We start from the raw sequence: 27,890 nt of genomic DNA on the forward strand, positions 1-27,890 counted from the left end.
TTTGGCTTGCACCACCTCCCGGGACAAATAAACCTGGTTTGCAATCTCCAAAATCCTTTCCAAAGTCAAGTGAGCCAAACCAGCATCTTTCTGTAACTTTCTCCGTATGTCTGGGCTGCACTGGCTAGAGAAAACACTCTTCAACACTATCTTTCCTGCCGCCTGATCCCTCTGATCATCCATGTCATATGGAGAAAACTTTTCGAATGCTTCCCTGAGCCTTTCTAGAAATGCTACTGGACTTTCATTCTGCTCCTGCTCCATCTGGTAGATCTTTCTCAAATTTGGAACTCTTGGAGTCCCTTTTTCCAGGGCACAAACATTCAGGTTCTGATACAGCCTCAATGAGTTTCTACCATTTGCTGTACTCAGATCCCCTTGAGGGTCTACTCTCACTGGGAACACTTTCTCTTGGTATACATCCACAACATCCAAACTTCCAAACAGTGCACCGAGCACAAACACAAACCAAATACAGCATCCAAACCTCCAAACACAAACCCAAACCAAACACAGCATCCAAACCTCCAAACAAGGCACCATTCCTGCCTCGGCTGTGTACTCCTTCAATTGCTCAAAGTTATTCAACATACATCGGAGGGGGGTCATTGGCCCTCCTGTCCCTTTCGATTCTTTCCCACCCATTGGGGTACGCGGATTTGACCCTGGCCCGCACAGCCGGAAGATCAACGGTCTTCCTCCGCTTTCCCACTGGACGTGAAAGATTATTTTCCTAGTGGAGTATGTCCCCAGACCGTGGTCGGACCATCCTTGCACGTCTTGCTACTAGGGCCTGCCTCCGGACCTGGTCGGATTCCCCTTGCAGGTCTTTCCCAGAGCTCTCTTCCCTTTGGGGTTCTCTTGGTTCCCAAGGGATTCCTACGGGACCCAGAACTGCTTCTACAATTTAAAACTCTCCCTCCCCGCAATGCTAAACAACAAGCGGTTTTAAGAGGTATACTTGCCTAATTTTCGTTCCGTCCCGCGGCGGCCGGCCGACTTTCCCAGCGGTGGTTGTCTCACAACTTCTGTTTTGGAGGAGAGCACGCCTTTCCTTCGCTCGGGTGCCGCGAAGGGAACCACCGGTCTTTACCTCTATTTAGAGGCCGTGCGCACGTCTCGGCGCGGACCGTACGCAGCACCCCGGAAGGGGAAGTGGACACGCCTTGCTCCCAAGAGCAGCTCTTGAGTGGGCTACAACGGAACCTTGGCAAAACACTAGAAATCCCAAAATTCCGAAATCCCGGACCGGCCCCCAGAAATGTAAGGGGTGATTTGGGCGTCCCCCAGACATTTATACATTACCCGAGTTCGCCAAGCCGCTATGAGACCACCACTCAAGAGCCCAAAATAGTTGAGGACAAAACACCTTTATTAGGTAGCTACCGACAGACAGGGCAACATGGGCTGTTGCTGATCCAAACTGTCTGTCCAGAGCTAATCAGCCCCGGACAATATATACCCTACTTGTTTACTACATTTCTAGTTCCCCTTTCTGGGCTAGATTTACTGGAAATCCCCCAGTTCAGTTTGTGGTTAGCTAGCTACATCCTGCCTTGTCAACAACTCCAGGATGTGCTAACCACAAGCTTTATCGAAACTGATTCTTGCTAAACTTAGAACACACCCTCCAAAACAGCAAGTTGCAAACTTTTATCTTTAATTCAAAGGGGAGACCGATCCTCTAAGTTCAAAGCAGACAGGCAATTCTAAAATGGAGTCACTTTGGCTCAGTGACCCCTTCACTTTGTTCTGAGAAGTGATTTTAACTGTTACTATTCTTAATATGTTTTTATCCTGTTCATTTCTGCTTTTAATCCAGAAGTGTTTTAAATTGTATATATTGTCTACTGCCTTGAGATCCTATGATAAATGACAAAACAGAAGTGTTGTAATAAATTAAAAATACTATTAAATTATACTATCAACCAACGAGCCACAGCTTTTGTTGGATTCCTTAAGCCCATGCAGTAGTTGAGGACCCTTGGGAAGGCTTGGGGGGACAGAGGCATGCAGGTAGGAGCCATGATGTCCACAAAGCTGGTTTACTACATAAAGTGGTGTTGTGCCTTGACTGTGGATGGATTGGATAAAAATACCCTTAGAAATACTCCAGTAAAGTGGCTCCCAACCTTTGGTCCTCCAGGTGTTTTGGACTTTAGTTTCCACAATTCCTAAGCCAGCTGGCTGAGAATTCTGGAAAGTCCAAAACATCTGGAGGACCAAAGGTTAGGAACCAGTGCTCTAGCCTAATGTTGGTCTTCTGGATATTTTTGACTTCACAAAAGCTTTGGTCCTCCAAGTGTTTTGGATTTTAGTTCCCACAATTCCCAAGTAAGCAGGCTGAGATTTCTAGGAGTTGAAGTCCAAAACATCTGGAGGACCAAAAGTTGGGAACCACTCCTCTAGCCTAATGGTTGGTCTTCTAGATGTGTGGGACTTCAACTCTCAAAAGCCCCAACCTGTTTGGCCAACTATCAGGAATTCTGGGAACTGAAGTCCAAAACTCCTGGAGAATGAAAGCTTGGAAACCACTGTGCTGTCCAATTTACCTTTCCTATAAGACAAGGGTGGGAGAGATGGGCCATTTTGTGTCTCCTTGCACAATTCACCAACTGCTGCAGTTGTCACTTCCATCACAAGAAGCATATCATCAAATATTGGCAACATCTCTCTTTCTTCCCTTCCAGACAAGAAGTGGAATCTGCAGGACACTGGAAAAGCTCTCTGGCCCCTCCTTACAACAGGGAGCTACCACAATTGCTACTCAGAATTTTGCCAACAGCTGCCGCACTGGTACAAACACTGCATATTATTTTTACAGCTGTTTGGCCTTCCCATAAAGAAAGGTACTCCAGTGTACTCTTCCCCCTCCCCATGGGAATTTGCCCAGACCTGACTTTGTAAAGACATGGAAAAAATTTCATACACACAGTTACTCCTCTCTAAAGGACATCTGAACTTCTCTTGTTCTGTCTGTGTCACAGACATTGCTAACCTAGATGGAATGCAGGAGAGAAGTACTTCAGGAAAGGACTGTCACTTAATGGCATTACACAAATGTTGCCAACAGAAAGTCTCAGGTTTATTCCCAGACATCTCAAGATAAAAGGATCAGAAAACAGATGAGGTGAAATGACTTTTCTGCCTGCAACCCTGGGGAGGAACCAGGGCCGGCCGGAGATATTTTTAAATGTTAAGCGGGGGGCTAAAAAGCGCCCCCGCCACCGGCCCCGCCTCCCACGCCCTGCCCCCGCCCAGCGTGCCCTGGCCCCGCCTCCCACGCTGTGTGGGAGGCGGGGCCAGGGCGAATAGTGCGGGGGGCGGGGCCAGAGTTGGCCCCGCCCCCCGTGCCCTGGCCGCGACCAGGAAGTAAGGCCCGAATGGCCTAGCTGTGCTGTGCGCGTGCGCACAGCACACCTAGGCCATTTTGCCCTTAGTAACAAACTAAGGGCAAAAATGGCTTATCTGGCTGTGCGCATGCGCACAGCACATATAGGCCATTTTTGCCCTTAGTTTGTTACTAAGGGCAAAATGGCCTAGGTGTGCTGTGCGCACGCGCACAGCACAGCTAGGCCATTCGGGCCTTACTTCCTGGTCGCGGCCGGCGATCGCCCGGGCGATCGCCGGCCGCGACCAGGAAGTAAGGCCCGAATGGGCTATCTGCGCTGTGCGCACGGGCACAGCGCAGATAGCCCATTCGGGCCTTACTTCCTGGTCGCGGCCGGCGATCGCCCGGGCGATCGGCGGCCGCGACCAGGAAGTAAGGCCATTTTGCCCTTAGTAACAAACTAAGGGCAAAAATGGCTTATCTGGCTGTGCGCATGCGCACAGCACAGATAGGCCATTTTTGCCCTTAGTTTGTTACTAAGGGCAAAATGGCCTTACTTCCTGGTCGCGGCCGGCGATCGCCCGGGCGATCGCCGGCCGCGACCAGGAAGTAAGGCCCGAATGGGCTATCTGCGCTGTGCGCACGGGCACAGCGCAGATAGCCCATTCGGGCCTTACTTCCTGGTCGCGGCCGGCGATCGCCCGGGCGATCGGCGGCCGCGACCAGGAAGTAAGGCCATTTTGCCCTTAGTAACAAACTAAGGGCAAAAATGGCTTATCTGGCTGTGCGCATGCGCACAGCACAGATAGGCCATTTTTGCCCTTAGTTTGTTACTAAGGGCAAAATGGCCTAGGTGCTTGTCGCGGTTTGGCGTGGGCGCGGGGATTGAAGCCCCGCGGGCCCGCGCCAACACCGGAGGCGTCGGTGGCGCTACGGGTCGCTGTCGACGCCTCGACAGCACCCCTAGCAGCCAGCGCCTGAGGCGGCCGCGTCAGCGGCCGCCTAGTAACAACCGGCCCTGGGAGGAACAGTTGCGGGAGGGAGTTTAAAGCCCCTGTGAGTTTGTCTTTAAAAAATTGTGGCAGAGTTGGGGTTTAAAATATCCCCTTTGACCTGATGGTCCCAATTCAGAGTGGGCTGTCCATCCTTTCCTGTGAGTAAAAATGATCAAGTGCTGCATACTAAGGTCTGAATCCTTAAAATAAGCCAACTGAATCAGTTGTTGAATGATGAGTCAATGATGTTGAATGATCTAAATCCCACTGACTTGATGAGTTTGCACTTTATTGTTTTATCTTCTGTGTAAAGTTGATAGAAGGAAGCTCTGGGTGATTTGCACTAAATTAGCAAGGATGTTTGATTCCTGTCCTGCCCCACCAGAAATGAAAGAAAACATAGACTACAGAGTTTACTTGCTCTTCGAAATATCTCAGAATGTCCCAGACAGCATGGCCAGTGTTCAAGGAATTCTGGTAGCTGTGGTCTGAAAAACTATCTCTTCCAAATCATGTAATAATAATCTCCCCTCAAGTCAGTTACCCAGAACAAATTCCTGTGCTCACCATGATTTCATTATGTGTGCCTTTTACATTGCATTGCATGTAACAGAGCTCAAGGATCTAGCTGAAGGACAAGGTAGATCCCATAAGCCTGAAGTTCATCTGCTTCTGATGTACCTAATGCTGCTCTAGAGGGAGGAAGAATGCATCAAATGGTAACCTGTGTTTTTGAAAACATGTTAGTCAAAATGAGGGGGTCTTGTTACATTGTTAATAACAGTGGCCCTCTATTGTGTCTTAGACCCCTTCTACCCTGACATATTAAATCTACATTATCTGATTTGATAATCTAGATTCTATGGCAGTGTAAAGGGGGCCTTAATTTAAATTCTCCCCATACATGCAGTTGTGCACTTTTTGGGCAATGTGGTAACACCTATTTTCTCTTGAAGATTATGAAACAGGGGTTATGCACATGTGTTAAGCAACAATGCAATTCTATAACAAAAGAGGATATTGCAACAAACACAGACCTTCATGAGCATGAAGATTACAGTACAGTCTTTCCATCTGGAAATCAATGCCCTCACCGTGGAAGAACATACAGATCAATTATTATTATTATTATTATTATTATTATTATTATTTATACCCTGCCACCATCTCCCACAGGGACTCGGGGTGGCTTACAAAGCAGCACACAATGGTGACACACAACATATAAAATACAATATATCAGCATTTATAAAATCAATAACACACCAATTTACATAAAACCACAACATACAGAAAGTAACAAAGCTGAACTAAAATTAAAGAAAGTGCACAGTAAAACCCGACAGTATCCACTCATTTAAAAGGAGCTGTACAATCAATTAGACATCCCAACTGCGACCAATTTAAAATGTCAACATTAAAGTGCCAAAGTAAACAGCAATCAGTTTAGCTGGTATCTAGACAATGCCGAAGGCCTGCTTGAAAAGCCACATTTTTAACTCTCTCTGAAAGTGTTGCACTGTGGGGGCTTGCCTAATTTCCCTGGGGAGGGTGTTCCAAAGCCGGGGGGGTCACTACCAAGAAGACCCTCTCCCTCGTCCCCACCAACTACACTAAAGATGGAGGCAAGAACAAAAGGAGGGCCTCCCCAGCTGATCTTAAAGCCTGCACCGGTTCATAGGGGGAGATACCGTCACAAAGATAGGCAGGACCAAAACTGTGTAAGGCTTTGTAGGTAATAACTTGCTCTTTGAATTGGGACCGGAAACTTATCAGCAACCAGTAGAGCTGCTTTAATAGGGGCATGATGTCTACAAGTCACCTATGGACCCACCACCAAGACCCTACCTTTGAAAGGCAATCATACTTGGCCACGAGGGATCACCTATGATGATGGCATGATGTGTTACGATATATAAGAAATCAGTTAATGTGCATCTGTGTCAAATGCAAAATACGATACATGAAGCTGATTAGTTGAGCCATGTCTGGAGAGCTGTTAAGCATGAGAATTTGGGGGGGGGGGGGGGTGTTGAAATTATTTTATTAATTATTTGACACAAACAATCTAATATACAATCAGAAAATATACATTCAAAAATAATGAAACATGTCTAGATCTGTTTTCAAATGGCAACTTGTTCATCATGTGCTCTGCTATGGCTGACTTCTCTGGTTGAATTAGTCTGCAATGCCTTTTGTGAGTAATGAAAAATCAAAATGAGTTTGAAGTGGGCTCTGGCTTCATGAGTTTCTGGAAGGAATTTATCCACATGGACAAAAGAAAGACTATTTCAAATCTCTCACAAAAGGACATTATGTGAGTTGGTGCAACTGAGCACATTGTACATGTATTGTTTTTGGTTTAAGAAGAATAAGCCACTTGTTCTTTATTGTTCACCTGCGTGGCCCATATCTTCTTTTTCTGGCAAAGCAGTGCGTGGACTATACATTATGATTTTTCATTAGGTCACATGATGAACCATCAGTTCCTCAGAAGTCAAAGCTGCAGAAGTGAAGGGATGACTCCTTCTGAGGCAAGATCTCAGCCAAAGGATGTATTGGAATGTGTCCAGAGGAGGGCGATTAAAATGATCAAGGGTCTGGAGAACAAGCCCTATGAGGAGCGGCTTAAAGAACTGGGCATGTTTAGCCTGCAGAAGAGAAGGCTGAGGGGAGACATGATAGCCATGTATAAATATGTGAGGGGAAGTCATAGGGAGGAGGGAGCACGCTTGTTTTCTGCTGCCCTGGAGACTAGGACGTGGAACCTGAACATTAGGAAGAACTTCCTCACTGTGCGAGCTGTCTGGCAGTGGAACTCTCTGCCCTGGACTGTAGTGGGGGCTCCCTCTTTGGAAGCTTTTAAGCAGAGGCTGGATGGCCATCTGTCGGGGTGCTTTGAATGTGATTTTCCTGCTTCTTGGCAGGGGGTTGGACTGGATGGCCCATGAGGTCTCTTCCAACTCTATGATTTTATGATTCTATGGAGCCTGAACTTTTGTCAATCATAACCCACTTTCTTGCTGATTTCAGTATAGGTTTAACCCCAGACATTGTCATCCTTCTTGAAGCACATGGAACTGAATGTTTCCTGAGATGAAGCTCTCAACCTTCCTGCAAAGACCTGACCTGGGAAAACCCTCTTTGAGAAGAGGAAGTCCTCTCCCTCCATACTCGAAAACTCCTCAAAGTTTTGGTTGCCTTTATAATAAAACGAAATAAAATCTGGAGTTATGAGTTTGGGGGCTGGTGGGCAGCTTGGAAGAGGAGTCGGGCAAATTCAGAGGAAGAAAGAGAGATGGGAGTGAGATCTGTGATGGGAGGTGAATGAAGGGGTGGGTGGCTGAGTGGGTGGAAAGACTCTGGGAGAAGGAATGCAGAATGAGCCCAGTGGGGAGCAGGAGGGGGTCTGGTGGGAGGGAAGTGAAAAGGACGGGGAAGGGGCCGATTTCGGAGGGGAGGAGCTCCAGGAGCAGCAGCCGCAGCAGCAGCAGCATCTCTCCCTCGCGTCTGTCTGGCTACAACTCCTCTTCCTGCTGCTGCCGCCGCTGCTTCTGCTTCTTGGAAAAGTTTGGATGGGACGATTCTTGGGCGCTTTAGGAGCAGCAGGACTTCCCGCAAGGCATCAACCGGGAGGCAGGAAAGAAAGGGAGAAAGGCAGGCAGGCATCGAAGGCAGCGGATCTCCTTCTGAGCCAAGATGAGGAGCGCCAGGAAAGGACCCCCGGAGAGACCCAGGTAAACTGAGGCTCAGAAAGATCGGGGGGGGAGGTTGTAAATGGGGAGGCATGGGTCCTTGCATGCTCAATAGTCCCTCCAGATCTCTTTCGGAGAGGGAGAGGAACCTGAGGACCAGGGCACGTTGAAATTGCTCCGAATTAAGCAACAGGAGGGGCATGTACACTGAGGAATGAATGCAATGTGCCGTCACTTTTTTAAACTACCCTGGCTGAATGCTAGAGGACTCTGGCGAGGACAAGAGAAGGCTCAAGTCCCTGTGAATCGACAACATCGCATCGAGCCACGTCAGTTAAAGTGGTGTCAAACTGCATTGTTTCTGCAATGTAGATACAGCCAAGGGCTTGTTGGACACCAACGGAGGGGTGCTAAGAGAGACAGCGTTTTAGTCCTGGAGGTGCCATCACACTTTCTCCTCTCCCGCGCCTCTTTCTTTTCAGAGTTATTTCTATAGTTGAGAGAAAGGTCTGGAGAAAAGGAGGGTGGCAGAGAGATTTTCCCAGTTATTTCCCAGCTAAAGTTGCCCAAAGAAAGGGCAATTTCCTAAGGGGGGGGGGGGGAGAGAAGCTAGAGACCCTCTTTTGCACAACTTTCCCATTCCCTCCTTTGTTTGACATGCCATCCTTTCAAAGGTGCGCTTTGGTGGGATAAATCCATGATTAACCTTGCTAAGAGCAGACCCGTTGAATACAATGAAACTTCAGCAAGCTGGGACTACACTCTATGGATAACGTCGGTCCCCCCGATTTCAGGAAGCGCAGCCACTTTTAAGAGCGGGGCGCATCTCCACTGTAGAGTGAATGTAGTTTCTGCTGTGGAAGGCTTTCATGGGCGGAATCACTGGGTTGCTGTGAGTTTCCCGGGCTGTGTGGCCATGTTCCAGAAGTATTCTCTTCTGACGTTTCGCCCACAACTATGAAAAGCATCCTCAGAGGTTGTGAGGTATAGGCAAGGGAGGTTTTTATAACTGTGGAAGGTCCAGGGTGGGAGAAAGAACTCTTATCTGTTGGAGGCAAGTGTGAATGCTGCAAATAGTCACCTTGATTAGCATTGAAAAGCCTTGTGGATTCAAAGCCTGGCTGATTCCTGCCTGGGGGAGGAAACAATCAGGGCCAGCTAACACCTCCCAAGAAAGAATTCCCCCAGGAAAACTGCAAGGCTTTTCAGTGCTAATCAAGGTGATTATTTGTAGCATTCACATTTGCCTCCAACAGACAAGAGTTCTTTCTCCCACCCTGGACCTTCCACAGATATATAAACCTCCCTTGCTTAGTTTCCAATATACTTCACCACCTCTGAGGATGCCTGCCATAGATGTGGGCAAAACGTCAGAAGAGAAAACTTCTGGAACATGGCCATACAACCTAGAAAACTCACAGCAACCCAGTGAATGCAGTTTGTCACTGCTTTAACTGCCATGGCTCAAGGTTATGGAATCCTGAGAACAAGTCGTTTGGTGAGGCACCAGTACTCACTGGCTGAAGACCTTGCAGAGCTGCAACTTCTATGATTCTATAGCATTGGACCATGCCAGTTGTAGTAGTGTCAAACTGCATGAATTCTTCAGTGTAGATGCACCTGATGTCAAAGGTTCCTGGTTGGTTTAGGTTTCAATGGTTTAAGTTTCACCTCTAAGCATTATGAAGTTGCTAGATACTAGGACTGTAAACTCCTTATTAATAGTTGTCATTGCTGTCATAGTTGCTGTTCTTAATTATTTCCAGTTAATTGGGTTTAAATGGAATACAGGCTGTCCCTGAGTTACAAACATTCTACTTGTAAACAACTCATAGTTAAGAATGGGGTGAGACAACAGAAAATCTGCCCCTAAGAAGTGAAATCCATTCCTGGAAGAGTTATCATGGGGAAAAGGTATCTCCACTGATGCTGTATCACCAATCCTTGTTTCCACAACACACATTTTTTTTTATCACAGGGACAGAAAGTGAGATGAAATCTTCTGAACAGGGACACAGACAGCAAAACAAACTCCACAGGGGTGTCAGCCCTTCCTTATGCTATCCAAAGTGTGTGTGTGTGTGTGTGTGTGTGTGAGAGAGAGAGAGAGAGAGAGAGAGAGAGAGAGAGAGAGAGAGAGAGAGAGAGAGAGAGAGAGAGAGAGAGCGAGAGAGCGAGAGGGCGAAAGAGAGAGATTTAGAATTACATTTATAAAATGTACCTGTTCTGGCTTACACACAAATTCATCTTAAGAACAAACTTACAGAACCTATCTTGTTCATAACTTGGGGAATGCCTGAACTAAGGAACACATTGGGATGGAACAGGTTTCCTTGTGCAACAGTCAATGAGAGCTTCTTTGGAAGAGGATCCATGCCCATTATATATAACATATATATTATGTTATATATAATGGGCATGTGTGAAAAGGGGCATTGCTTCCCAAATAAAAATGTTTCCCCACCAAGTAGAATTGTCCTTCAGTCCCCATTTTTCTAGCATTTCAGAAAGTGAGACATTAAAAGATTTACACCAAGAACTCTTAGATTGGTAGCAGAGTCAGGCTTTCATACCTACAGATTCTACATCCACAGATTCAGCTACCCACAGCTTGAAAATACAGTAGAGTCTCACTTATCCAACATAAACGGGCCGGCAGAATGTTGGATAAGCGAATATGTTGGATAATAAGGAGGCATTAAGGAAAAGCCTATTAAACATCAAATTAGGTTATGATTTTACAAATGAAGCACCAAAACATCATGTTAGACAACAAATTTGGCAGAAAAAGTAGTTCAATACGCAGTAATGCTATGTAGTAATTACTGTATTTATGAATTTAGCACCAAAATATCACGATATATTGAAAACATTGACTACAAAAATGCGTTGGATAATCCAGAATGTTGGATAAGTAAGTGTTGGATAAGTGAGACTCTACTGTATATTTAAAAAATAAAGCCAAACCTTGTTTTTTCCATTCTGTATAAGGAACTCCATTTTACTATGCTGTTATATATAATGGGACTTAGTTTTGGCATCCACAAGGAACCCTGGAACCAAACCCCAATAAATACAAAAGCCCCACTGTACTCAACTTTGCTCACTGTATTCAAAGTATATTTCTAAATATCCAACTGAAATGTTCAGTTCTCAAAATTGTGAGCTGATGGAACATTTTATTGGAAGTGGGCAAGAATCTTATTTGTGGGAAACCCCCTCCCCCACAGTTATACTTGAGGTACCATCCTGAGGCTCTTAAACCAGAAACCTTAATTAAAACTAGAAACAAAAAAATAATTCTGAGCAACATTTGGAGAAACAAAGCTTCAAGAGAGAAGGCCATCTTCCCATCGTTATTAATCACACTGTACAGACTGATGTAGATGGGCACTTTAGAATGTAGAGTTTCTTTGAAAAGTCCAAAGCAAAAGAAAAGAGCCACTTTTCCAAAGTTATAATGCACATATTAACAGGATGAATTAAGTGCATGAGAATTCCTCCAATCACTTTTTGCATATCCTGGTTAAATGATCACAAGAGATGATCCCCTAAATGACCATGACTATGGGAAGTATAAATCAGCTCCTGGGAAATTGCAAAGATTTTGAAAGGAAACGGTCATCGCAGTGCTGAGGTATTCAAATATCCATAGTGGTGTCAGTGTATAGAAATAAGAGATGCCCATTATGTGTTCAGGGAATGCAGTATTTTCAAATATGAAGTGGGATTCTCTTAAAATAAGGGGTGTCCCAACAGTTAGCGTTCTACGAGTGTTCTCGTACCTTATGTGAGCCATAGCATAGTTATCTATAGATACTAGCTGTGCCCGGCCACGCGTTGCTGTGGCGAAGTCTGGTGGTATGGGAAATAAAGTATTGAGGAATTGGTGGTAGTTAAGGTCAAGGGTAAAGGTTTTCCCCAGACATTAAGTCCAGTCGTGTCTGACTCTGGAGGTTGGTGCTCATCTCCATTTCTAAGCCGAAGAGCCGGCGTTGTCCGTAGACTCCTCCAAGGTCATGTGGGATGACTACATGGAGCGGCGTTACCTTCCCGCCGGAGCAGTACCTATTGATGCACTCACATTTGCATGTTTTCGAACTTCTGGGTTGGCAGAAGCTGGGGCTAACAGTGGGGGCTCTCTCCGCTCCCCCAATTCAAACCTGTGGCCTTTCGGTCCAGAAGTTCAGCAGCTCAGCGCCTTAACACGCTGTGCCATCAGGGGATATTATTTCCTAAAGGTTGTGAATATACAATATTTCTGATTGGTTTTTGTTTGTTTGTTGGAGGCAAGTATGAATGCTGCAATTAGGAAAAATGATTAGGATGTAATGGCCTTGCAGCTTTAAAGCCTGGCTGTTTCCTCCCTGAGTGAATATTTTGTTGGGAGGTGTTAGCTGGCCCTGATTGTTTCCTGTCTGGAATTCCCTTGTTTTCAGAGTGGTGTTGTTTGCGATATTTTATGTGCTTCTACTGTCTGTGGCCCTGAGAAAACAGAGGAATTTCCAGACTTTGATGATGGGAATACTTTGTTGGGAGGTGTTAGCTGGCCCTGATTGTTTCCTGTCTGGAATTCCCTTGTTTTCAGAGTGGTGTTGTTTGCGATATTTTATGTGCTTCTACTGTCTGTGGCCCTGAGAAAACAGGATTTGCCAGACTTTGATGATGGGAATACTTTGTTGGGAGGTGTTAGCTGGCCCCGGTTGTTTCCTGTGTGGAATTCCCCTGTTTATTTACTGTCCTGGTTTTAGAGATTATATTGTTCTGCATTATTCTATCCCAGTAATTATTTCATATTAAAGAAGAATCTCACTTATCCAACATTCGCTTATACAATGTTCTGGATTATCCAACGCAGTCTGCCTTTTCATAATCAATGTTTTTGTAGTCAGTGTTTTAAATTCATTGTGATATTTTAGTGGTAAATTTGTAAATACAGTACAGTAGAGTCTCACTTATCCAACATAAACGGGCCGGCAGAACGTTGGATAAGCGAATATGTTGGATAATGAGGAATTAAGGATAACCCTATTAAACATCAAATTAAGTTATGATTTTACAAATTAAGCACCAAAACATCATGTTAGACAACAAATTTGGCAGAAAAAGTAGTTCAATATGCAGTAATGCTATGTAGTAATTACTGTATTTATGAATTTAGCACCAAAATATCACGATATATTGAAAGCATTGACTTCAAAAATGCGTTGGATAATCCAGAACGTTGGATAAGCGAGTGTTGGATAAGTGAGACTCTACTGTAAATACTACATAGCATTACTGCGCATGGAACTACTTTTTCTGTCAAATTTGTTGTATAATATGATGTTTTGGTGCTTAATTTGTATAACGATTACCTAATTTGATGTTTAATTGGCTTTTCCTGAATCCCTTCTTATTATCCAACATATTCACTTATCCTGCTGGCCTGTTTACGTTGGATAAATGAGACTCTACTGTATATTGATAATCTTAAATTATCTTCTTAGAACTGGATTATATGAGGCCCCTTCTTCACAGCTGTATAAAATGCACACTGAAGTGGATTATATGGCAGTGTGGAGTCAAGATAATCCAGTGCAAAGCAGATAATATAAGATTATAAATGGGTTATATAGCTGTGTGGAAGGGCCTTAAGTCTACACTGCCATATAATCCAGTGCAAATTAGATAATCTGTGGAAGAAGTCTAAGTGAGGCCTAAATCTGCCTGTCCCCTAACTGAAACCTGGCTGTCCCTTGGTTGCTAGGCAACCAAGCGGGCAGAGATTAGCCCTCTAAACTGGCAGCAATTGGATAAAAAAAATTATTGCTCTCCCTCTAATTAGGACTTTATTTTTCTTTTCTTTTTGTTGTATCAACCTTGAGGCGTGGATGATGGGTTGTGTTGTCAAATTTTGAGGTTGGGGGGCCTGTACTTTTGTTGTTTTGTGAATTACCGTGATGCCATCACTCTTTTATATATATAGATATTAAAGGAGCTGAAATCTCAGTAACCACAAATGCTCAATTCCACACATCCCAAATATTGCTACGTATACAACTGACCTGTGTATTTGTTGTGCTTCCTACTGTGTCTTTCTAGCCGAACAATGTGACAGTTGACTCAATCCACTTCAGGTGATATGAGACAGGAGTTTTTAAGGGACTTAGTAAAGGTAGGATATCTTTCACCCACCACCCATCTCTAAGGGTATACCTTAATGCCTGAGAGCCCAGGGGACAATGGGCAAGCCAAGTAAACCTTTTATTTGGTAGTTGGCTCAGGAGCCCTTATGGACTTTGAAGCAATGAACATATATTCAACAAATAAATAATAAATACAGGCAAGTAGAAAGGAATGGAAGATCAAATGGGGTTGATGGTAGCATCCTTAGCTCACAACAAAGGCTCAAATGGCGCTACTTCATTTTTGCTTGTCATGCAAGGCAGTTTGTTCATTCCAGCAGATACTGTGGGAGGGTAAGATAAGGACAAAGGAAATGGAGGTGGTCTCAACTGGTCCAGGGACAATACACCATCTAATCTAGTGGTAGCTATACCAGCACTGTTCCTGTTTTGTTCCCAATTTGCTCAGGCCTCAATTTGGTTGGAGCTTACAATCTGTGAAGTGTAATGTCTGATCTAGGTAGATTATTGCAAGCAATATTCACTCAAGTGGCAAGTTCACATGGCACCTATCACAGCATCAAAAGCCAACTGTGATCTGAAAGCTAAATTCAAAGATGACCTGAATATATTCAGATACTGTCTTTATGAAAAACCTTTTGTTTACTGCATCCCTTAGATATCAGTGTGTCTGTCAACCATTCCTATAATCATTATATTAATGTAATCTCAAGGGTGCCCAGCGTAAAGAGAAATGGATGGTCAATGTTTTCACCTCCAGGGAGAAGGTTTATATGTATGTATGTACCTAAATATGCACTTCAGATGAATGATCCCTCATTGGCTGGGATCCTGTATGACTAACATCTGCAACAGAATCTTAACTTGGGGCTACTTATTGCTTTCTTTGAAATCCCCTCATATAAGGTATTCATTACTAAATTTCAGAAGACAGCTGTCAGAGTTGGTTGATCTAGATCAGGGATGAGCAGATTTGGAGGGATATATTAAAAACCCTCCCATTGAGGGGCCTTGATAAGGTGCAGAAGGTTGGCACTGTAGCTTACTACTGCGTAGGTCCCTGCTTGTCAGTGTAAGAGCACAACATTTCTTTCTCATCTGGAAGAGAAGGAAAAGAAAGAACATGGCTTGACATTGCCAGCAGTGAATGGGAACCAGGGCGCAAAAATGACCAGAGGACACATGCATTCTGTGAGCCCCTTGCTGTCCACTCCTGGTTTTTTCCATGTCAGGACTAAATTCAGCACAATGGAGAGCTTCTTCTTCTTTATTCGTTCAGTTGTTTCTGACTCTTCGTGACCTCATGGACCAGTCCACGCCAGAGCTCCCTGTCAGCCGTCGCTGCCCCCAGTTCCTTCAAGGTCAAGCCAGTCACTTCAAGGATATCGTCCATCCATCTCGCCCTTGGTCTGCCTCTCTTCCTTTTTCCTTCCATTTCCCCCAGCATCACGATCTTTTCCAAGCTATCCTGTCTTCTCATGATGTGGCCAAAATACTTCATCTTTGCCTCTAATATCTTTCCCTCCAGTGAGCAGCATATCAACATGTTCATTCTCATTTATAGAAGCGGTGAGTCTCTTCATATGGAAAAGGTTACACAGAGAAGGTGGATATGCTGTCTGCTTGAAGCAATATTCCTTGACTCCGTCTTTGAGACTAGAAGTAAATTGGGTTCAGAGGAGAAAATTGTGTTGTGGAAGGAAGCCCAGTGAGACAAACTGGAGCAGGGAGGGCTCAGTTCTACTTACGCACATATTCCTTTTCATATAGAGACCAGACAGCCGTACTCACATGTTATGTGCTCACACTCGTCAAAAGTGCAGGTGGACACCCTGTTACATCTAATTTGGTCCTTTTCCAGCTTTAGCCACTGCCTGTCAAGGCTAGAAGTGATGGTCAAAACCCAAGCGGACTGTCAGCTGAATCATTCTTCAACTAGGAGCCCTTTCACACTACATAATTATAGAGCTATGGCTCTATTTTAATGGTTGTGTGGTTGTATCCTATGTAATCCTGGAGCTTGTAGTACTATGAGTCACTGGAGCTCCCTGACTGAGAATACTGAATACCTCTCCCTAAACTATAAATCTCAGGATTTCATAGGATGGAACTATGGAATCATAATGCTAGCACAGCAAATGAAGCAATATTCAAGAGTATTATGAAATACACGGGATTCTATCTGCTGGATGTGTTATATTGCGACCAGGAGCAGTTGTGCATCTGCCTGCTTGGCATACCTATATCTTCTAGGGAAATAGAGGCTTTGTGTTCCTTTTGCTGCAAATTCCTGCTGCTTTGAGGGATTGGCCCTGGCAACAGTTTCAAACCACTTCCTTGCCACAGGCTCTGAAGTTCATTGTTTTGGTTTACCATGGAAACCTACCGATTCATATTCAGGTGTTCCCAAAAAAAAGTGTAGTTCACCCCAAAAAAGGTTACTACAGCTCATAAAATGATGGTATGTGTTCAAATGATGGTATGGCATTCATTCTTCTAAATTAGTTGTAAGTACTAAAGATGTGAACACTAGTAATTCAGGATCGCATCCAATATCCTGTTCAGCTAATGTGAGGAAATTCCCTTCCAGATGTTAGAAGACATCATATTTTAACACTCCAATCATTAATTTTCATTCTTGGGTTAAGGTGGTCTGTTTGGGAGTATTTATTTCAGTACAGACCTAGCTTTTAAAAGATAAAGTGTTATTTTTATCATAGGTTCATTATCTGTTATACTAAGTTAATTTCCCCCTGGTTTTGTGCCTCACATTTTACAATGATTTGTCTCTTGCTATGAAAAATTAGAAAGCAATTTGCAAAAGAAATTGTGAATTTACACTGCAAGCTGAAAATGTGACTTCATTTCATCATCTTCTCGGGACATCTAACTTCTAACGGCCTGCCAGAAGGGATCTGACAGCTAAATGAGATGTTGGAATTTAAAATACATAATACATAATGACAAATTTTTTAATTGCGTCTTATATTTAATCTTTGTTCTGTGTATTTTAATATGCATTTTGTAGAAATAAGTTTTAATATGTGCATTTTACAGAATGATTTTAAATTATTGTGAGTTTTAGTAATGTTCTCACCTGCCTTGAGCCATGAGGAGTGGCGGGTAAGAAATAAAATTATTGTTATTATTTATTATTATAAATAATAATAATAGATGGGCTGGTCCATGAGGTCTCGAAGAGTCGGAAGTGACTGAACAAATAAACAACTTCTTCTTCTTCTTCTTCTTCTTCTTCTTATTATTATTATTATTATTATTATTATTATTTTATTATGACACAGCAAACAAGATAGATATGCTGGATTTTATATCACAAACTCACAAGTTGAACACTTCCCAAGCGTCTAGGACTGTGTGATGTATTTTCAGATGATGCGTGCAGATCCCAGTAGGGTGGCCTTTTGCAGTTGGCAGATCGTAATTTTGTCAATGTCTATTGTTTCCAAATGCTGGCTGAGATCTTTTGGCACAGCACCCAATATGCTGATCACCACCGGGACCATCTGTACTGGTTTCTGCCAGAGTCTTTGAAGTTCAATCTTGAGCGGCTGAGTTTTTCCTGTTGTTTTTAGTCAATGCAACTGTCACCTGGGATGGCAACATCAATGATCCAAACCTTTTTCCTTTCCACAACTGTGATGTCTGGTGTGTTGTGTTCCTTTTAATATGAAACCCTTTGTTCCAGCCCTGCCCTCGAGAGCAGCAGAAAACAGGTTTGCTCCATCACAAAAGATCAAGGAAACTTTGTGAGTTTTATCATTAGAATTTGAAATTATTTTAAAGCTTTCCCATGGTTTGTTCTGAAAGACCCTTTGAACCCTAGAGGAAATAAAGATCACAGCAACCATGTACTCACACAAGCATATTATGTGGTTTCAGTGAAGAAAGCATAAAGGTGGTGAGAACACTGCTCTTAAATATAGCTTTTGTTAATTGTGGTTAAAACCCACTGCAATTAGTTGATACCATTTGTCAGATTTATACACAGGCTTTTAAAAAGAACACAACCACAGAAGCCAAGACAAATAGTGAATTATTAAGAGTCTTTGCACTTTCCAGGAATCAGTGCTTGGAACATATTGTTATCTAAAGTGTAGTCTTAGTAGACACAAACATTTTCAAAAATGAAGCAAGAAAACAAGTTTGTTTTGAAAGCCAATATTAGCCTAGATTTTAGTGCTGCTGATGGATACTTGACAGATTATACACAATGGCTCATCAGAGATGAATCCCTATGTGGAGCAGTAGGGGAATGTGGTTTTCTCTACCCCCTGTCTGCTAATGTTTGCTTTTTTACTTGAAATACGCTTGCTTTTCTCTGGTCTAAAAATGGTAATTTGTGGATATGGCTTCTATTTAAGGCCACCCACACAAGAAAGAAGGAAAGCTGAAATATGCTCACTATGTCTGTTGTTTGTTTGAGTTTTCATGTTGCCATGTACAGTATAGAATCAAATGGGTGTCGAGTTTACTCCTTTCATATTTTTCTGAAAAAGATGCCCTTTATGAATTTCTCTGAAAAAGGAGAAATGTATCACATTTAGTATAACAGTTTATTCTGCCATTGGGCTGCCGTGTTAATATTCTATGAGTGAAGAATCTTTTTTTTAATGAGATTTTTATCTTACTATTCCTTCAGATCTCTCAAGGTGGTATACAAAGTTTTCTGTTGCCATAACTTTATAACTGCACTGTGAAACAGGTCAAGCCAAGCATTAATGAGTAAAACATGGTTGCCCTAAAGGCTTTGTAATAGAGTAGACAAATCCAGGCAATCTTCCTTACACATTCAGCCATGGAAGAGAATTACTTTTGTAAAGCAGTATTCCAAACTCCAGTCACCCACATCCATTACAAGTCATTGTCAACCACTTACTTGATCCATTTTTCTCTACCCCCCAGTGTATTAACTCATAAGATGGCAAATATTCTCCCCAGAAAAATAATAGGTAACTGGCTGATATACCAGAAGTATAGTATAAAAGAACTAAGGCTTGCAGGATCAAGGTACTCGGATTTTTCTTAACAAGGACAACAATAAACAAGACAACCATCCCCTCATTCTCCCCTATTCCCTTTGAATGTACTCTGTTTCCCCGAAAATAAGACATCCCTGAAAATAAGACCTAGTAGAGGTTTTGCCGAATTGCTAAATATAAGGCCTCCCCAGAAAGTAAGACCTAGCAACGTTTTTGTTGGAAAGTACGCCTGCTGAACAGAACACCAGAGCATACAGGATTGGTAAATGTACATACCATACCATAGATTGTTGTACATGAAAATAATGGTAGTAACAAGAAATTATTGATAGGATTCACAGTTTGTCTGGTTATGTTGGATGGTGATGACAATTACTGTACAGTATATAATAAATGTTCTTTTTTTGTTCAACAATAAATGTGAATTCTTCTTCATGTAAAAATAAGACATCCCCTGTAAATAAGACCTAGCACATCTTTGGGAGCAAAAATTAATATAAGACATTGTTTTATTTTCGGGGAACATAGTAATATATATAAATATATAAATACAGTAATATTTTTAAAGATGTTTGTGGTAAAAATAAAAGCTACTGAAACTGGTTTGTTGACATGGATCAAGGCAGTCCCTTGCATTTTTGGATTCTTCTGGAGAGTATGACTAAGAGGACTCTCATGATGAGCAAATGCTCTTCAAAATTTTGCATCACATCACTGTGCTATCCATTATCTTGGCTGGTACAATAAGAAATACTCATATCATCATATGTTTAAGTAGGATCTCTTCCATCTAATAAAGCTATTGAGTGCCCGTGATGGATGCTATTTGTTTCATATGCTACTGTGAAAAGGCATTATCTATGGCCTCATATTCCCTCAACAAATAAGTTTTGTGAATTTAAGCTAATCAGATGCAATGCCTACAAATAGATTATCCTCCATACCTATGGGAACTCTGAAATACACAGAAGTACCTTCTGCTTACTATTATATCCCCCAAATGAGGCACCATCCATCCATCTATCCATGTTGTCTTCATATTCCCAGATGGTATGTGTAGGTCAGGATGGGAAACAGTGGCAGCTCCAGGGGTCAGGTTTTTACCCCATTTCCCCACTGAAGGCCAATGTAGTCTTCCAAAACACACCGGGGGGGGGGGGGTATAGAAGTGGCTGAAGTCCACTTTGCTTCTGAAAATGAAAAGGGGATTTTTTAATATTAAAGAGTGAGACGTCGATAGAATAGAGGAGTACAAGGTGCTATTCCAATAGGAGAGGCAATCCATTGTTTGGTTTGGTTGGAATATCTGGAGAGACTGGAGGCCTCAAAAAATCACCCATAGGAGACTATATGCAGCCCCAGAACTGCATTTTCCTCACCCCAGTTATAGGTGAAGGGCAAATCTTCCTTGGGAGAACCCAAGCCCTGAAAACCTTGCAAACCAGATGCTTGCTAGACAATCCAACAGACTTTCACTACATTTGAAGAGGGAACTAGGTAAGTCAGCCAGTAAGCCACTTCCCAAAGCTCCACACTCCTGTGTACACAGAGGGCAAGTGGCTTCCAGGCATAGAATCTGAGTCAGAAGAAGTCTTCCAAGTGGCATCTAGTCCAGCCTTTTGCCCTGCAGGGTTACACATCTAAAGCACTCCAGAGAGATGTCCATCTAACCACTGTTTATAGACCACCAGAGAAGGAGAGCCTCCAAGCCAGTCTGTTCCACTGTCAAACAGTTACTGTTTAGAAATTGATCCTAATGTTGTTGGTGGAATATTTTTTCTTCTGGTGTGAGTCTATTCATTTGTGTCCTTGTCTCTGGAGCAAAAAAAGCTTGCTAGCTGACATTCCTTCAGATATTTGAGCCAAGAGGTCACTCTTGAACTGTGGAGCCCAAAACTGTATACAATGTTCCAGGTGAAATGAAGTCTGACCAAAGCTGGATAGAACGGCACTATTACTTCCTTCAGACTGGATGCCCTAGTCTTGTTGATTTTGCCTAGAATTGTATTAGCATTTTTGGCTATAGTATCACATTGTTGGCCTGTGTCTTCTAAGAACACTAGTCCTTTTTCACACGTATTACTGTCAAGACAGCTGCCACCCATCCTATATCAATCAGGGGCAGCTAACACCTCCAAACAGGCAGGAAGAAGTCAGGCCATGAATCTGGCAAGGCCATTAATGCTAATCAAGGTGATTAATTAAAATATTCCCACTGGCCTCCAACAGACAAGAGTTCTTTTTCCCACCCTGGACCTTCCACAGACATAAAACCTCCCTTGCTTAGTTTTCCAATATACCTCACAACCTCTGAGGATGCCTGCCATAGATGTGGGTGAAATAACAGGACATAATGTTTCTGGAACATGGTCATACAGCACGGAAAATGCACAACAACCCAGTGATTCTGGCCAAGAAAGCATTTGACAACACATCATATATTTGTGTGTTTCAATGTGTTTGATCCTGTTGAAATATGGGCTGAAGTTCTGTATCAAATATGACACAATTGAGTAACCGGATGCAAACCATGTCTTGTTAGTTTTGGCCCAGCTCTCGGTATGTTAAGGTCATTTTGAATCCTGAATCTGTCTCCTGGGATATTAGCTATGCTTACTAAATTTTGGTTCTACTGCAGATTTGATAAACAACATCAGGCCGAGTATAGAACTCTGTGGCACCGCACTTGACAGTTATATATGCATAGTTGTTTGCCTAGAGAAGCCTTAATCATAAGCAGAACACCAGACTGATTGTGCAGTATCTACAATGCATCCAAGGAGGACATAGAGGGATTTTGTTGGACAAGTTCTGTAGAAGGAGGAAGAGCTGAAAGGAAGTTATTTTGGGGGAATTCCTTTGTTGGTCCACTTGAAAGGTATGTGGAAGCCACAAGCCTCCCACTAAAATAAAATTCATTTTGTTCCTTTACTCCCTAATGCATTGTAACTTGGCAGGAGATAGCCATTATCACTGGAAGCACCTTTTTCCTTGTAAAGTCTAGATACGCTCTTTAGAACAAATTAGCTTAACGTTTTGAGTGTCCACAAAATTGTTCTGTAGTGTATTATACTGGAAAACATGAGAATACAATTGTTGTTTTAAAAGTACTAGATACTCCTGTAGAAGTCTAGACATTTTGTCAAAATCAACCAACAAACTGGACCACCATATACATGGGTCAATGTGATTACTGTTCCTTAACTTTGATCAAAAAGGGAACCATCTCCTTCTCTGAGTAGAGTGATAAAGGACAACCTAAATGAAACATTCATCCCCTGTACTCTGTCTTCCAGGGCACTGCTTCTTGCCTTTCTTAATGCCTGGGTGGGGAAATTCAGGCATTCAGAAAAGAACTGATGTAACCCTCAACTTATCAACGGATCCTATCAATGCCTAGAATTTTAACCTTCAAACCTTCCCTCAACTTATATATGACGTCGACTTATACAGGGGTATATACAGCACACTTAAGATGAAATCAGGGAATACAGGGCAACTGACTAAAATAGTCTCTTTTTGGTTTTTTTACAGGACTTGCTATCCATTCAGAATGCTGGCATGCAGTGAGTAGAGGACTTAAAGCGGTTTTCAAAGGCGTCTTCCAAGGGGTGTGACTTGGACTCCCCCTTGTGGACATCAATTGGAATAAAACATTCTCAGTTTGGAAAATGGCTGTGATCACCACACCACCCACAGGTCTCTTTTTCTATCAAGATTACGAAGCAATGGACCCTGTGATACTTTCCCATTATAATTACACTGGAAAGCTTAAAAGGGGGAAAGAAATAGGGCTGACAACCATTGCACTACTAATCATCTGCAGTTTCATTATACTGGAGAATCTGATGGTGCTGATAGCCATCTGGAAGAACCACAAATTTCATAACCGCATGTACTTTTTCATTGGCAATCTAGCCCTCTGTGACCTACTGGCTGGGATTGTTTACAAGGTCAACATCTTGATGTCTGGAAATAAGACCATGACACTATCTTTCCGAATCTGGTTTGTTCGGGAGGGCAGCATGTTTGTAGCTCTGGGGGCTTCTACCTTCAGCTTATTAGCTATTGCAATTGAGCGACATTTAACAATGATCAAAATGAGGCCATATGATGCTAATAAGAAGTACAGGGTCTTCCTGCTTATTGGAACATGTTGGCTTATCTCAATTTCCCTGGGCGCTCTACCAATCCTTGGCTGGAACTGTATTGACAATTTAGAAGACTGCTCCACCATTTTGCCCCTCTACTCCAAGCACTATGTGGCCTTTTGTATCATCATCTTCATGGCCATCCTGTTGGCCATTGTAATTCTCTATGCCCGCATTTACATTTTGGTGAAGTCCAGTAGCCGTAATGTCACTAATCATAACAACTCTGAGAGGTCTATGGCCTTGCTTAGGACAGTTGTGATTGTTGTTGGGGTTTTCATCGCCTGCTGGTCTCCATTGTTTATCCTATTGCTGATTGATGTTGCCTGCAAAGTAAAAGAGTGTCGCATTTTATACCAGGAAGATGGGTTCATTGCCTTGGCAGTCCTCAATTCAGCAATGAACCCCATCATCTATACCCTGGCAAGCAAAGAAATGCGCCGGGCATTCTTCCGTCTGGTTTGTGGCTGTCTGGTGAAGGCCACTGCCACAATGTCTTTGCCAATTCAGCCCACTCCAGATCAGAGTCGTAGCAAATCCAGCAGCAGCAACAACACACAGAAACCAAAGAAAGATTACCCACAGACTAAAGGCTCTTCATGTACAGCTGAAAAAAATGAATCTTCATTTCATAATGGAAACTTCTGCAAATGAAATTCATGAGTTCTGCAAGCCACGGATTCTTCTCTGTGGTTTTTTGGACTTATTGAGCCAAATGCAAACCCTTTTAGTGGCATTTCATGCACTTAAATTAGGGCATGGGGCATTCTCCAGTTTCTGAATTTCTAGTGCCTAGACCTTGAGTATTCCTGGCCCAAGAAGTTCTTGGGTTTGCTGTGTGGACTAAGAGGTGATACTTTAAATTAGTAAATTGATGAATGGCTTGAAAGCACATAAACCCACACATATTTTTCACAAGCCATTTGGAACCAGGGTTCTACTAAGGAAACTCATAAATGCCACTTCAAGTTCCTACAATGTCTGTGTAAATTATAGTGGCACATTTTGTCATGTCTTTTTCTGGATACTGGTTAACCTCAAATGTATATGCATGAGAGAAACAATACAGAAGGAATGGCAAGTTATTTTATATGGATGTATAACATCCAATCTGCTCCCATGTATATGATGCAAATCTGAGTGAGTTTCCTGTACCCCATCTGCTTTTTGTCTGCTTAGCCCATCTGCTGCCTCTCTTCCATTGCCTTAAAACTCCTTGATCTTCCTGGTTTCTATATGCAAGGCAACTCCAAGGATCAATTCATGACATCTTTCTGCTCCAAGCTCATCTTTCACTTCCATCACAGAAGCTGAACAATTTGGCAACATACTATGGCTCAAGAGCTCTTCTGCATCAGTCACAATATTTGTGAATATTCTCTAATATCACAGTTGCACATATTATTGTGGCACAGGGATGAATGCTCCTGAACAAATGGTAGACAATGTTTTGCATATTATGTATGTGTATATGTATACATACAAATTGAATTGCAGGAAATGTTACTGTTCACACAGAAAGACAGGTACTAAGCAAATCAGCAGTCCTTCCTGAAATTAATAGGAAGATTATTTTTCTGCATTTTCCTTAATGTAACTCATTGTTCATATATTGACACTATGAATATTCTTTTGAGATTTGTTATTCTAGCAGATAAATTTCAAGTGTCATCCTCTTTATCTTTTTATTTGTACATTTCTTTTAATATGCCAATTGTGTGGCAAGTGTTTACATTATCTGATGTTATAACCTTGATATGCTGTGTAAGGTAATCTTCTGTAACATAACAAGTACTGTGAGCAAGTATGCTTCAAATGAAGAAAGATTTCACAAACAAAGTGTTGGAGAAGAAAAAGCACCAAGCCAGTATTCTGTTCTGCAATTATCAATGCAAATTTTCTGTGAGTGTAACTAAACATGGCTATTGTGACTAGAAGCCAATTCTATTTTATTCAGCATTTTTGTAATTACTAGTACAGGTTGAACATACCTCCAAAATCCTAAATGTTTTGAAATCCAAAATTGTCCACATGGATGGCTGAGATAGTGACACTTTTGTTTTCTGGTGGTTCATTGTACACAAACTTTACTTCAGTGATACAATTATTTAACAATATTGTATAAAATTGTGTATAAGGTACATATGAAGCATAAATTAATATGTTTAGATTTCAGTCCCATCTCCAAAGTATCCCATTACTTGCATATATGCAAATACAAATGCTCCAAAATAAAATAAAATAAAAAATTCAGGTCCTTCGCACTTCAGATAAGGAATATTCAACTTTTAATTACTCAGTTCATGAATCTTTTTTTGTATTATTGAATGTAGTTTAGAGTCCAATTTGGAATTTCATGTCTATATCATGTATATACTTAACAATCAATAGATATATTTTTGTTTTACTCCTTGAAAGAGATTTTTAAAATTTTGGACCAAATGGAAAAATAAATCTGTCTAAGCCATGGCACTGTTTTCCCCAACATACCAAATGTACTTATGTATAACATAAAAAGATAGAAACCTGGCATGAAGGAAGTGACAAGAGACAGAGGCGAGAAGCTCCCACCTCATTGCCTCTCTCCTGCCCAAACTGGAGAAAGAAAGGCAGCCCTCCCTCCTTCTTTTATTCTTCACCTTTTTCCCATCTGGAGCAGCATTTTGTATAGATGTAGACCTTTGAAGATCAGCAATGCAATTTAACCCCCACCCCAACTGTAACCCCTCAAACAAACATATCCTCTCCTTTTCAGCTCTTCCTAAGTATGTTTCGTCTATGGATTTTTAAAAGAAAGGTTTTGTTTGCGACTTGCTCCAAAGTTTTGCCCTAGATATATCAAAATCCATAATTTTGGCCCTGAAACTTGACCTTGACTTATACATAGTCAACTTATACTGTGCCGTCGCGCCTGGGGCTGTACTCTTAGTGAAAGAGGCATGGACATGACATCTTTCCCCAGGGGATTGCTTCTTGCCCTCCTTTAGGGAAACTGGAACTCCCAAGGACCAAAACACTGTAGATAACTCAAAAACTGGGTTTATTGTTCACAAAGGGGGTAAAAGAAAATATACATTACAGTCTTTGATTGTTTAAGTCTGTGGAGCCTTCTAGATCCCTTTTTCTCTGGCTGTGAATGCCGGAGCAAACTCAGCCTCAGTCCAATGACCTATATCTGAAGACAAGAGTCTTCCTCTATTGCCAAAGGACTGATGTGAAGGCGCTTGAGACTCCTCAACGTTGTTCAGGTTGGCCCTGAACATGAAGTGTGAGTCCCAAGGGTAAGAACCTCCGAATTGGTGCTGAGAGGTAACTTTTGAAGGGCCTTTAGTGCCAAGTCTCTCTCTCACGTCCATCCAATAGAGAGCTTGCTGGTGGAATGAAAAGAGGAAACACTGTCCTACTCGGGGAAGAGGTGGAGCCAAACAGTTTTGCTGAGTGAGCAATATAACAGGTACAAACAACATTGATTGACAGATATAAATAACCAATCCAACTACATTTACAGGGTAAGGGCAAAATCAGGCATGATACAACAATTCAGATCTTGAAACTTATAGTTTGACATATAGATGGCGCCACTCGCGCCGTCACATATACACAAATATACATATATAGTATTTCCCATATCACTTGAATCTTAACTTTTATTGACAAATTGGCTGGTGGATTCTGGGAGCTTGGGATTCTGGGAGCAAAAAATATATATTTTCTTTTATGTTGGAGTACTTGGGATTTCATTCTAGATTCCAAAATGTTTGTAAGTCACAGTGCAATTGGCCAGGAGTCATTGGAATTGTTCAGCTGATAGAATGATATCCACCCACATTACCGCTTTCCCTTTACCTTACTACGTACCTCCTGTATACCTTTAAAGTCTGCTCAGGAGCAAGTTTTGGGGTGATTCAGAATGCAACATTGGGGAGAGATTTCTGTTACAATAGCATACATCTGTTATAGTTATTTGAGGGATTCCTTCTTTAGTTGGGAGATTGTTAAATGTTTACAAGGTTTTGGGGAAAAGGGGGAGCTACTTTCAAGACGGGCAACTTTATTGGACAACTATGCCTAAGCGCACAATCTTCAGCCAACTTAAATTAAAATAAATGCCATTGAAAACAAGGGAAATTCCTATGGGTTTTCTTGTCCCCCAACTATTTAATGTCTATCATTTATAGTTGGTTTGCATAGTTTTTACCCTGAGTTTAGAATCTTTTAAAGAGCTAAGTACATTGACTTCTGGATCTCTGGATAAAATACAAAAGACTGTAGTGAAACTGTGAAAAGAAACCAGGCAGTATAAAGTGACATACTGAATAAAAACTGCTTAATGCAGCAAGGTCCTCATTCTTTCTCTCTCATTATAAATGCAGCAATAAAGCAATATGTATCATGACAAGGATGCTGAAATCATAGATATGAAATGGGCCATGGATGTATATGTTAGCTTTCTTTGGTTATAATGCAGATATGTATTGTGTTACATTGCATGATGCACCACTTTCAACATACAGATGAATATTTGCTATGTTTCCTGGCACATCAGAGGTCATTCTTCTTCAGTGAGTAATTGCTCTTGACATTACA

General features: G+C 42.2%; 1 protein-coding gene across 1 annotated transcript; it reads left to right on the forward strand.

The window, feature by feature from the left end:
- Positions 1-6,556: 6,556 nt before the first annotated feature.
- s1pr3 (sphingosine-1-phosphate receptor 3) lies at positions 6,557-27,638 on the forward strand. The gene is made up of 2 exons (XM_062972104.1): positions 6,557-8,066; positions 22,687-27,638. The coding sequence occupies exon 2, from the start codon at positions 22,824-22,826 to the stop codon at positions 23,955-23,957; it is 1,134 nt and encodes a 377-aa protein (XP_062828174.1). The 5' UTR covers positions 6,557-8,066; positions 22,687-22,823; the 3' UTR covers positions 23,958-27,638.
- The last annotated feature ends 252 nt before the right edge of the window (positions 27,639-27,890 follow it).

Source organism: Anolis carolinensis, chromosome 2 (assembly GCF_035594765.1).
Source record: "Anolis carolinensis isolate JA03-04 chromosome 2, rAnoCar3.1.pri, whole genome shotgun sequence".
In the NCBI taxonomy this organism is placed as follows: Eukaryota; Metazoa; Chordata; class Lepidosauria; order Squamata; family Dactyloidae; genus Anolis; species Anolis carolinensis.